The sequence below is a fragment of the Marmota marmota genome, unplaced genomic scaffold, assembly GCF_001458135.2.
Source record: "Marmota marmota marmota unplaced genomic scaffold, marMar, whole genome shotgun sequence".
Lineage (NCBI taxonomy): Eukaryota > Metazoa > Chordata > Mammalia > Rodentia > Sciuridae > Marmota > Marmota marmota.
Window position 1 is genome coordinate 24,770,989 of NW_026000082.1, and position 12,607 is coordinate 24,783,595.

At 47.4% G+C, this 12,607-nt stretch overlaps 1 protein-coding gene across 1 annotated transcript in view; it reads right to left on the reverse strand.

Moving 5' to 3' along the window:
• The window catches only part of Bmp8a (bone morphogenetic protein 8a), a 29,954-nt gene that overhangs the window by 14,137 nt on the left and 3,210 nt on the right, over positions 1 to 12,607 (reverse strand). The window contains exon 2 of the mRNA XM_015484732.2: positions 183 to 374. Within this exon, the coding sequence (XP_015340218.1) occupies positions 183 to 374 (192 nt within the window). The remainder of the gene's footprint in view (positions 1 to 182; positions 375 to 12,607) is intronic.

The window sequence follows — 12,607 nt, forward strand, 5'->3', positions numbered from 1 at the left end:
CAGTCAGGATGGCAGGGCAGGAACTGTCTGGCCCAGCATCTTTCCCATCTCTGAGGCTCTTCTCCCAGGAAGCTCCCCTTTCTTTCTCTGGGAAATCCCCTTCCCCCCAGGTGGAGCAGGACACACTGCCAGAGCCTTGACCAGGAGCCCATGAGATGGGAGGTGCCTGGGCCGAGGGAGGCACCTGTTGGAGTGCTCCTGGACCACCTCGAACATGCTGATGTGGAGCGTCGTGTTGAGGGGGTGGGTGCTGGGCAGCTTATAAATCCGGAACTCTGCAGCTGTGACAGCCTCCCCTGCTGGGATCTGGGTCAGATCAAAGCGGAACTCCTTCCAGTGGGGCTCCTGGTGGCCCAGGGCGCGGTCACGTTCCACTGGAAAACAAAGTGGGAACCAAGTGGTCACATGTGTTTGGAATGGTTCAGGCTCCAGAGCAGGCAGAGCCAAGTGTTAGCTGCCACGACCTAATGGCTGTTCTTCAAAGGGCCCTGCGCAGCCTCCGTGGGGCCAGCCTCCTCCTCTACACATGAATTTGTTCCTGACTCTGCTGGGGGAGTGTCCTGAACACAGAGCCCAGGGACAGAGATGCTCAACAGGCCAAGCCTAAAACTCATCCAATGCCACCTTGTCTCCTTGATGGCACCAGCATCCATGATAAAGGGCAGAAGGCTCTCCTCTGGGAACTCCCAGTCTAAAGGGAATATGGACATGGGACCCAAGGCAGAAAAAGGTATTAGTCCCATGGAACTACCTGGCTGCATTACAGTGGGACAGTGACTTCCCAGAGTCTGCCCTTGTGCCTGGATGGGAGGTGGGGGAAGGGGAAAGCTCAGATCTGACATCTGAGCCAGGCCGTGAGGCCTGAGTGCAAATTAGCCTCAGTGTTCAAGGAGGGGGGCACTGCAGAGGACAGTAGAGTGAGGCCAAGGGTTGAAGGACCAAGGGCAGGGAGGGACAACCACTGCCAGAAACTATGGGACACAAAGGACCCAAGGACAAGGGGAAGAAGGAAGGAGGGAGAAAGAAGGAACAAGGAACACCAAGGTAGGAATGACAAGCTCCCGGAAAGTTCTAGAAAGTCAGAGGGTTCATGGTGTGGTGACATCTGAGCTGGCCTTGACAAATGGGAAGGCATATCGATAGATGGTGAGGTGGCAGGGTGGGCTCTAGGCTGAGGGGAGTGGTGTGAGTGGGTGAGGAGTGCTGGGGACCACCCACTGATTCGCTCCCTGGGTGCAACAGTGGGTCTGGCTGGGCCCGCTTTATGGGGGGCTGGAGCCCTGGGCTGAGAAGTGAGGCTATGACTCTGGCCAGTGGGCAGCAGTGTGGTCTGAGAGGCACCCTGTGCTGGCAAGGGTGGAGGGTGAGACCTGAGGTGGGGACTGGCCCAGCTGTCTGGGCAAAGGCCATGGCTGTGGAATAATTTGCCCAGCTGCACAGACCTGCTCAGATGGTATATTTAGGGCAGTCTCACTTTAGCTCCCTGTCACTTATGTCAAAAATCTGTGTTTCCGGAAAGCAGGATGGGAGTTGCCCAGTGCCTTCCCTAAAACCCAACACTGAGATTTTAATTATATGTTTCTGAGTCTTTTTAAAACCTTCCGTGGTTACTGGGTTCAGTGACCACAGGTCAGGTTTTAAAAAGCACCAGGCTGAGCTGCCAGATGGATGTGGGAAGCACTTCCTGTCTTTGTGGTCCCCACATGTCATCCCTGGTCCAGGAATGGACGGGCACACAGCTGTGCTGGGTGGAGCCAGGGGATAGGCATGTTAGGGCAGGAGCAGGTGGGAGGCCTCATCCCCTGCCCAGGGAGGAGAAATGGGATGGAGCATGCATGTCCCACCATGCATCAGGGTGCTGTGCACAGAGTGCATGCCAACCTGAGGGCTTGGCTGTTTCAGAGGCAGTGTGACAAGGGCGAGGTCCATGTCCCTCCTGCATATGCAGATAGCATTGAGGGCAGGATTCTGGACCTTTGCTGAGTGATTCTTGTGTGGTGAATAACTACACCCATGTGTCCTGCCTATAGACACAGTTATACACATACAACTTTGGTGACAATTTAAGTGGTTTCAGGAATGACACAGATACCTCTGTTGTATGGCTATGAAAAAATTCCTGATTTTTAGGATGAAATAGATTTAGGCTGTTGGCTGTCACAGGATGTGAGACAGACCGTGAAGGAGGATTCCTCAGGCACTCTATTCTCCTGACTTCATTCAAAGCATTATTATGTACATCATTATGTCACTGTGGGGTTGACAGGTGCATTCTGAGGGCTCCCTCTTGGGTCTGGGGACTGAAGGAACAATCCACAAACCTGCCAACTCTGTGGCTCCCAAGCTCTGTAGCTGCCCTCCCTTGATGACCATGTGACCTGCATAGACTGTCTCAAAACATTCTTGTTCAATCTCCAAACTTCTGTCATGGTTTGTGAAATCAATAAACCAAGCAGGGATTCCAGCCCAGGAAACTGCCCAGCCTGGCTCTTCCAGGCAAGCACTAGAAGTTGGGAAATTTTTAGGAAAACAGTGAATTTCATCTGAAGTTGATAAAGCTTCCTGAGATGCAGCATTGAAACAGATATTACTGGAACTGGCCAAGGGAAGTGCCCCTTTCTCTGCTGAACCGTATGGATTCCCAGCTGCCCAGTGGCTGCTCCTTTGGATCCAGAGAGCTGCTCTTGTACAAGAGCATTTGTAGGAACCTGGATTTTCCTCTGGTAGTGCTGGGGAAGGCTGTCTCTATTTTAGCCCCTAAGACAGCACTGAGAAGCGTAGCTGATCTGACCAGTAGTTAGTGCTCCAGGCTCCGGTTCTGACCCTGCAGCCACCAGGCACTTCCATTGTGTGATCTCAAGTCTCCCTGTCTGTGAAGTGGGGACACTTTTCACACAGGGCTGTGAAAAGGCAAGGACTATGGGACAGAAGTGGCGGCCATTCTTTAGGAAGCAGGAGGGGTGTGACCTCTAATTTCCAAACTTAATAGATGTATTGAAGTGATAGCATCCAGGCAGCTCATCAGGAGAACATGTCTGACACTCAAAAGCCATGGGGTGGGGGAAGGAAGGCATCCACTTTTCTCTTTCTAAATAAAAGTAGGGAGTGAGAAAATATGTCAGTTCAACTGAAAGACATCTGGATGGCTTCCAGGTGTCTCCTCACCCACCTGACATTAGTGACAGCATTTAACCTTTTGGGTTCAGTGTCTACATCTGCAAAATGATCCTTTGATATAGGGCCAAATGGAAACTGTAAAGAGCCAGGTTTGTTACTGTCATTGGTAGTTGGTTATGCTCCAATAGATGCTTCTGACATATTATCCAGGGATATTTCCTTCTCAGTGCATGCCCAGCCCCCACCACATAGCCAAGGTCTGGAATCTCCCAAAGATGCCAGAACTGCACACCACTGGGACTGTCTCCAAGTTCTGGCTCAGACAGAGAGCACCTAATACAACTTGTACTTTTTTTCCCCCTGCAAGGTGCTGTGTGGAAGACCAACCTTACACGTGACTGAGTCACACTCCCCGGCTGGGTGCTGAGGCTCTCAGTCACAGAAATGTGGCAGAGCTTTCCTCACCCTTCTTGGGTTCGAGGGTTGGTGTCTCGTGCATGGGTGTGTCTTGCTACAGTCCCATGGGTTCCTTTGTAATATAACCCCTTGCCCTGTTTAGGATAGAATCTTCCATAGAAATGCCTTGTGTGTGTGTTCCCTTCTCTTACTGTGCCCTGGGTGTGGTCTACCCAGGTGTCAGTCAACCTGCTGACAATGGACATCATGAAGATAGACTCAGCCCCCTGAAACCTGACCCCTTACCTCATTTGAATAGCTTCTCCTCAGTAAAAGGGGTCAGCGGGTGCTCTCGCTCTCTCTCTCTTCCTGTGGACTCTTAAGGACTGAGGAGCCCTCACAGCGACCCCAAAGAAAAAGGTACTTGTGTCTCTTGTGTGGTTATTTTGTGCAGCCCAGTTAGCCCAGTTCACATGAGTAACCCCTGAGCCTTTTAGTCGAGAACAGAAACCTGGAAGTGCTGGGTATCAAATCCAGGGCCTTGCATATGCTAGGCAAGCACTCTACCATTGAGCCGTATGCTTAGCCCACTACTTGCACTTTTATGCACATGTGGGAATGGAAACCAGGAGTCCCAGCTGGGCTCCTTCCACCATGGTGGTCCACCACTGTGTTTGCTGAAAAAAAAAAAAGCATAAAAACTAAGTTGGAATTGGCTCCTAACAACAAAGCACAAAATGCATGCTATGAGCTAGGCATGGTGGTGTATGCCTGTAATCCCAGCAGCTCGGGAGGCTGAGGCAGGAGATCGTGAGTTCACAGCCAGTCTCAGCAACTAAGCAACTCAGTGAGACCCTGTCTCTAAATAAAAAAAAAGGGGGGGGGGTTCTGGGGATGTGGCTCAGTGGTTGAGTGCCCCTGAGTTCAATCCCTAGTACAAAAACATGCTTTGGGTTGAGGGTCCACAGAAAGAATTTGTGGGAAAGACCAAGGTCTGTTCAATTGCTGGCAGTAGAAAGTTCATCCGTGGGTTCCTGGCTGATTCAGATAGGTGTGAGGAGGGTGCCCTCTACCCAGTCACTGTTCTGGATTCCAATAATCTGAGATATGTCCTGCCAGGAATCCTCTCTCCAAGGTGGCCCTGAAAGGGACCATTGATGTTTGGAGCAAGGTTTCTGAATAATAAATTATTCCCCCCCCCTTTACAAAATCTGAGGCAGGAATTGCTAATTTCAAGGGTCCCATAATTTCACTTTTGGGCATGTGGGAGAAGATTCCTAACTCTGTTTCCTTCTCAACTTTCTGAAGGCTTCAGTTTTCCCATTTGTTTTTCCTGGTCACATCCAAGAATATTAATCATTTGCTGAACACATTTGGAAGCTGAGCATACTGTATGCAAGTCCCTGTATAGACATGGGAGACACTTCGATTAAAAGACAGACCTCTCCACCAGGGAAGCTAGATAAAAACCACATAAACCACAAGAGCAGCACATGTAATAAGTGCTACCAAGGACGTAAAGAAAGGGTGTGACTGGAAATAACATAGGGAGTATGTGGGGGACCATTTTTTTTATGTTTTCAGCTTTATTTTGAAATAATTTTAGATTATTTAGATTTCAAGAAAAGTTGAAAGAATAGTACAGAGACTTCTCATATATTCTTCCTCTAATGATCACATCTTTGTTGTTGTTTGTTGTTACCAGCGATTAAACTCAGGGGTGCTTAACCATTGAGCCACATCCATAACCCCTTTTATTTTCTATTTTGAGACCAGGCCTTGCTAAGTTACTGAGGCTGCCCGTCAACATGTGATCCTCCTGCCTTAGCCTCCTGATTCACTGGGATAACAGGTCTGCATCACCCAACTGGCTATAATTGTATAGTTTAAATAGAGAGATAGGCTACAAACTTATAAACCAACTAAAAATAATTACTTTTTGGAAAAGGAAGGGAATAGGGACAGTGTAGAAAATGAAGATGGTCTGCTCTGAATGTTCCCTCTTTTGTAGATTTTGTAAAGATTTCTTATAAGTATAAAACAAAATTAATTCAAAATACAAGAATAAAGAGCAAACCTAAGAATAAAATACAAAGGGAAGCAAATGAACTAATTGAGTTTTGAGTAGGTAGCTTGATGACACAATGAAGAATTATTTTAAGTGATTTGAAAACAGTAATTTGGAGCCAGACTTGGTGGCCCACAATTGTAATCCCAATGGCTCAGAAGGCTGAGACAACAAGGATCTCAAGTTTAAGGCCAGCCTCAGCAATTTAGCGAGGCCCTAAGCAACTTAGTGAGACCCAGTCTCAAAAAAAAAAAAAAAAAGGCAATGTAGTTCAGTGGTAAAGCATCCTTGGGTTAAATCCCCAGTATCATAAATAAGTACAGTTATTTGACTGATCCATTCCTAGTAGAGTAGTTTAAGAACAAAATGAACTAAAAATAAATCTTAAATTGTTTTCAGGGCTGGGGATGTGGCTCAAGCGGTAGCACGCTCGCCTGGCATACATGTGGCTCGCCTGGCATGCGTGCGGCTCGCCTGGCATGCGTGCGGCCTGGGTTCGATCCTCAGCACCACATACAAAGATGTTGTGTCTGCCAAAAACTGAAAAATAAATATTGAAAAAAAAATTATAAAAAAAAATTGTTTTCAATAGTCACATTGTTATTCTTTAGCTTCTCTACATATTATGTATAATATATATAATTACAGGATAAATTAAACCATTATTATGTCAATGTTGTTAGGATCAAGTTATTCAATATAAAAGAAAATAGTTACAAATATAAGATCTAGGAATTTAAATAAAAGCCTATAATTCTAAATTTGAATTGGAAATATCAGTTTGAATTCATGATTTTTTTTCTTCTTAGAGAATAAATATGAGGCCGAGGTAAGAGGACTGCAAGTTCAAAGTCAGCCTCAGTAACTTAGTGAGGCCCTCAGTAATTTAGTGAGACCTTGCCTCAAAATACAAAATAAAGAAGGGCTGGGGATGTGGCTCAGAGGTTAAGCGCCCCTGGGTACAATCCCCAGTACCCAAAAAATAAAAGCAAAAAATAAGAGTACTGAAGCCCACATTAAGGGACTTCATAATGGCCAAAGGAGGGACAATTGTACTATCAAAAATAGGCTGAAACATATATGTTAATATCCATGAGCTCATCGTCAAACATTGGTCACCTTTGGACAGGTCCCTCGACTTTGGCTCTGCTGACATTTTGGGCCAGACAGTCTTTGTTATGGGCAACTTCCTGTGTCTTGTAGGATGTTTAGCAACACCCTGACCTCTGCCCATTAGATGTTAACAGGAGTCCCTTCCCTGCCCTAGTTGTAACAATCAAAAATTATTCCAGCTATTGCCCTATATCCCCAGGGGAGCAAAAATCATCCTTGGTCAAGAAGCCACTGCCTTTGGATAATGCTGGTAATTGATTCATGACTTTAAAACCTGGTCCCTGAAGTCTCTACTAGGAAAAGGAAGCAGTAGGTGAAGAGGTAGAGGAAGAGGATCCAAGCGGGGACCTGAGAGGCAAAGGCCCAGTGTGTTTGAGAAACGTCAAGGAGCCTGTGGTGGCTGGAATCTAGTGGTCAGGGGCCGAGGTGTATAAAAAGAGTATGGAGTGATGGGCAAGGACGGTTCATCTGTAAGAAGTTCTGTACGTTAGCCCCAAAGAACTCAGCACCCTGATTCAGAGAAGCCCTGTAACCTAGGAAGAATTTATAAAGTTCAGTTGCTGCTGATGCTGTGAAAGTCTCTGACCCTGGGAGGTGGGCTGGATGCCACTGGGGTCACAATGTACCTGCAGTTTCCAGCAACCACAGGGACTCTTTAAAAAATTTTTTTAATTGGTGCATCATAATTGTGCACATTGATGGGATTTGTTGTTCCATATTCTTACATGCACACAATGTAATAATATAATTTGGCCAATAGCATTTCCCAACTTGCCCTCCCTCCCTTCCTGCCTCCTACCTCCTGGTCCCTTTCCTCTACTGATCTCCTTTGATTTTCATGAGATCCCTGGTCTTCCCCCAACCACCTTTCTTTCTTTTTTTTTCCCCCTCTAGCTTCACACACATGAGTGAAAACATAAAACCCTTAACCTTCTGAGTTTGGTTTATTTGCTTCCCATAGTAGCCTCCAGTTCCATCCATATTCCTGCAAATAATATAATTTCACTTTTCTTTACAACTAAATAAAGCTCCGGTGTGTATATACACCACATTTCCTTTTTCCATTCATCCATCGATAGACACCTGGGCTGGTCCCATAGTTTGGCCTCTCTCTCTATTGAATTGAAACACTGGGACTCTTGACAACCAGCTCCATAGAGACACATAGGCTGGAAGGACATGGATCCAGAGCTGGGGACAGACACTGCTACTTTCTACAAAGCTCTGCCTGGGGAAATAAAGAGGTTCTTTCTGAACTGCCTTACTGTAGCTTTGAGAAAATAAATAATCACAGAACCCTCAGCTGCCTACAGCCTGATCAAACCACCTCCGGATCCCACGCTTCTGGGAAAGGCCCACTGAGGGCAGCAGGCGGCCTCCCTGGCCACAGCACTGTCCACATTCTGCCTGTCCACTCCAGGGCCCTGTGCCCACCACTCACAGGATGGACCGCCAGATGCCAAACCTGGTGTCCATCAGCCTGACACCAACAAAGCATTGGTTATTTTTGTTTCTTGGACAAAATTAGACTCACCCAGGTGACCTGTCTTGTTTCTCACCAAGAGTCAGATCAATAGACACCCTCCTCCTCCAGCTCAGTGAGGCTGTCAGGAGGACAGTTTTCTGACCAGCCTGTCAGCCTCCCCTCCAATCCTTCCCAGCCTTGGAGGCCCACAGGGGGAGTCTAGGCTCAGCTGTGTACCCCAGGCCCTCCCTGAGCTGGCCCCACTGACTGTCTGCCTGTCTGTCTGTCATGGCCTCTCATGCCCCCTACCTGCAGGCACCTTCCCGCGAGAGGTCCCTTGGAGGCCTCCCTCTCCTGAGTTGTCCCTTCCCACCATGTCTAAAGGCTACTTTCCCCTCAGTCCCACTGAGGAGCCTGCTCTGACCGCCCACAGACCCCATAATTAGTCTGCCTTCTTTCCCCTGGCTCAGCTGCCTGGCAGGATGGTGGGCTCTTGGAGGGCAAGGGCTGAACATGGGGGATGGACATAGGAGGCTCCCAGCAGCCTGCTCATTGAGCCTCCTGAGTTCTAGGGACCTGGGGGCTGGGTGGTGCCTGCTTGTGTTTTCCCTAGGACTGCTTGTCCCCAGGACAGTGGCTCAGTTCCCAGCATTCACAGCCCCTTGGGCTGGGGCACAGATGCCGGTCTGGGGGTGACTTCCACATCACAGGATGTCTCCATCAGAAGCCACTGAGGTTTCCATGTTGCTGTGGGATTCTCCCAGCCTGGCCCCTGAGGGTTGGGACAGGCTCCCCAGGGCCCTGAAGGTGGACAGGCTAGGCCTGTCTGGCTAGTCCTGCTGGTAACAAAGGCTGCGGGAGCCCCACTTCAGATCTAAGAAAAGACCCTGGTTTCCACAGCCCCGTGAAGCCCATGGAAGAGCTGTGGGATTGATGACCTATTGATCTTGCCTCCTGAAGGGGTTTCTCCCACCAGAAGCCTCAGCTCTGGGGAGAGGAGGCCCAGGTTCTTTCTGAGGTATTTTCAGCCAGGTCTCATTACTGACTTTCTTCAAGAGCTGTTTCCATAAATGACTCTGTACACATAATTACTGATCCAGTCCTCAGATGGCTTCAGACCCCAAATTAAAAGGGAACACCCGCACAGGCCACCACATCAAGCCTGCCAAGGTCAAAAATAGTTCCCAAGAGATGGGAGCAAGAAGGATGCACGGTTCCTCCAGTTGAAACCCAGGAAAGACCTGGACTGTGGGAATTTTCCAGAAAGACATGGTCACAGTGACACATCCCCTCTTGCCTGTGGAGGAGAGGCTTCCATGAGGAGGTGGGCTGGGTGTTCCTCCCCACCCTGTGACTCACCCCTGGGGGAACCCTCACCAGTGGGTAGGAGGCAGGCATATTCTTTGGTCAGAGCTGGGAAGGCCTGCAGGGCAACCCTGGAGAGATAGGGAAACTGAGGCCCAGAAGGGGCCGAGATTTTGTGGAGGTCACAGGAGAGGTTAGGGTCCTATAAGTGAACTTTCAGACTTGGAGCCAATGTGAAGTGAATGGCTCTGGAGTTGACAGGTGGCAATACTGGGATGGGGCAGGTTTTACATGTCAACTAGGTCCCTAGAATGCGTACTGAAGGCACCTTCCTGAAGGCAGGGCCCAGTGGAACTTGGGGTCCCGGGGAAGGCTCAGGGAGATGCTGCACCCATTGTTGGCACCACAAAGGCAGGGAGGGCTGGCCCCACTTGTGCCCCATCCTGGCCCAGACTCCTTCCCTGGCTCTGGGTGCTCCCCACTTCCTGCTGCGTCCCTGTTTCCTTCAGCTTTGCCAGTCTGCCTGAGCACCTGCCATGCAGGAGCTGGGGCACATGGTGGGGTGGGGGTGCCATGGAGAGTTGGATTTTTCAGGTTTGTTCAGGGTTTCCCAAAGACCAGAAGAAAGAGGGGCTTGATGTGCCCCCTGGATCATACAGGTGGAGAGAGACTAGGATTCTAAGAGATATGGACACAATAAAGGATGGGATTTCTATCACCACTAGGAGCCTGTATCTCCACGGTGGAGATGGGGCTGGGAACAGCAAGATTTATGGAAACTCTGGCCTACTCCCTTTTAAAAGGGGGTAGAGTTTTGACAACTAGAAATGGAGGTGAGTATATTCTGTGCAGAGGGTACAAAATAATCAGGAACATAGAGGTAGGGTAGAGTAGGTCAGCCCCCGTTCATTAAGTTCCTATCATGGGTCAGGCATCCAGTTGGCCACAAGCCTTGGAGTTTGGCTTTGCTTCCTGTATCTTAAAGGGATGGAAACTGAGGTTAAGAGACTGTAAGTAACCTGTCTAACATCTCCCAAGCTCCCAAGCGGCACATTCAAGATCAAAGTCCAGGTTTAATATATCCACAGAAAGATGTGTACAAGAATGTTCAGGGCTGCGGAAGTAGCTTAGTGGTAGAGCACTTGCGTAATGCACACAAAACTCTGGGTTCATCTTCAGCATTAATTCCTCCCCCCACCCCGTGTGCGCACACACACACACACACACAAACACACACAATGTTCAGAGCTGCTTTATTTGTAATAAACAGAAACTGGAATGTTTCTGAGATGTCCATTAATAAAAATAAATTTAGCCAGGCACTGGGGTGTAATCCCAGTGACTCAAGGCTGAGGTAAGAAGATTGTAAGTTGGAGGCCAGCCTGGGCAACTTAATGAGACCCTGTCTCAAAATAAAATATAAAAAGGGCTGGATGTAGCTCAGTGGTCGAGCAATCCTGGGTTCAATCTCCAGTACAAAGAGAGAGAGAGAGAGAATAAATTAATAAGGACAAATTGGAAGCCAGGCACAGTGGCCGATGCTTGTAATCCCAGTGGCTTGGGAGGCTGAGGCAGGATGATCATAAGTTCAAAGTAACCTCAGCAACAGTGATGTGCTAAGCAACTCAGTGAGACCCTGACTCTAGATAAAATACAAATTAGGGCTGGGAATGTGGCTCAGTGGTTGAGTGCCTTTGACTTCAATCCCTGGTACCCCCACCCTCCAAAAAAAGGAAAAACTGGTCTATTTGTGCAATGGAATACAACTCAGTGATAAAACAAGAACATGGATGAATCTTAAAAAAAATATGTCTAGTGAAAGACTAGCTAGACATAAGATTATACATTGTATGATTACATTTATATGAAGTTTATAAAACAGGTCAAATGAATCTATAGTGATAGAAATCAGAAAGTAGTTACTTGGGAGACCGGCTGATAGGAATAGATTCCCAGAGGAGACCCTATTATGTTTTGGTATGGTCTAAAGTTTATATAGTAAGTATGCTTTACTTCTATAAATATCAGAACAACAAAGACACATTAAAAACAGGATTCTCAGTTTAGAACCCACATTCATATTTTGTCTAATTAAGCAGCATTCACTGCATCTATAGATGGACCAGGCCCCAGGATGTGAAAGCAGGAAGATGACCTGCTATGGGCCAGGTGCCTTGGGAAAATCACCTAATATCTCTTAATCTCAATCTCTCTCTCTCTCTCTCTCTCTCTCTCTCTCTCTCTCTCTCTCTCAGGGGGATCTAACTCAGGGGCACTTTATTTTTAAGGCAGGGTCTCACTAAGTTGCTGAGGCTGGCTTTGAACTTGAGATCCTCCCATCTCAACCTTATGAGTCACTGGGATTACAGGCATGTGCTGCTATACCTGGCTCTAATCTCCTCTTTTAAAAACCAATTGTGACAGCAATTTGTAAGATGCAAAATGTTGAAAGAGATGTGGAGGTTCTGGGCATAAGCCCATTACTGGGTAGCATCTCACACAACCCTTGACAGCCTCATAAAATGAGTAGCTCCATTTTACAGTGGAGGAATCTGAGGTTTGGATGGATAGACAGGAAAGCCCAGATCACATTAAGAATAGGTGTCTGAGTCATGCAAATTCTGCCTGTGTGACTCCTAAGTCAGAATCTCTTGACCCAGTCCTGTCTGCCTTGCTATTGCTCAGGGCAGGGGAGGGTCAGTCTAGCACACCTGAAAATTATCTGTGGCTCATGCATTTATTATTTGTCTCTCCACTGAAAGGTCAGCATTGTTATGTCCCTAGCAACTAGAATTAGCCCTGGAATGTTACAGGTAGTAATAACTCTTTGTTGAGTGAATGAATGAATGAATGAATGAATCGGAAAATGAAAGAATTTCCCAGTAAAGAATCAAAGGAAGGGGCTGGGGTTGTGGCTCAGCAGTAGAGCGCTTGCCTAGCATGTGTGAGGTGCTGGGTTCAATCTTCAGCACTACGTAAAAAATAAATAAATAAAATGAAAGTATTGTGTCCAACTGCAACTAATATATATATATATATATATATATATATATATATATGTATATATTTTTTTTAAAAGAACCAAAGGAAGAGACCTGAAACCCATGGGGAGAAATATCATCCTTCAAGGTCACAAGACAGGC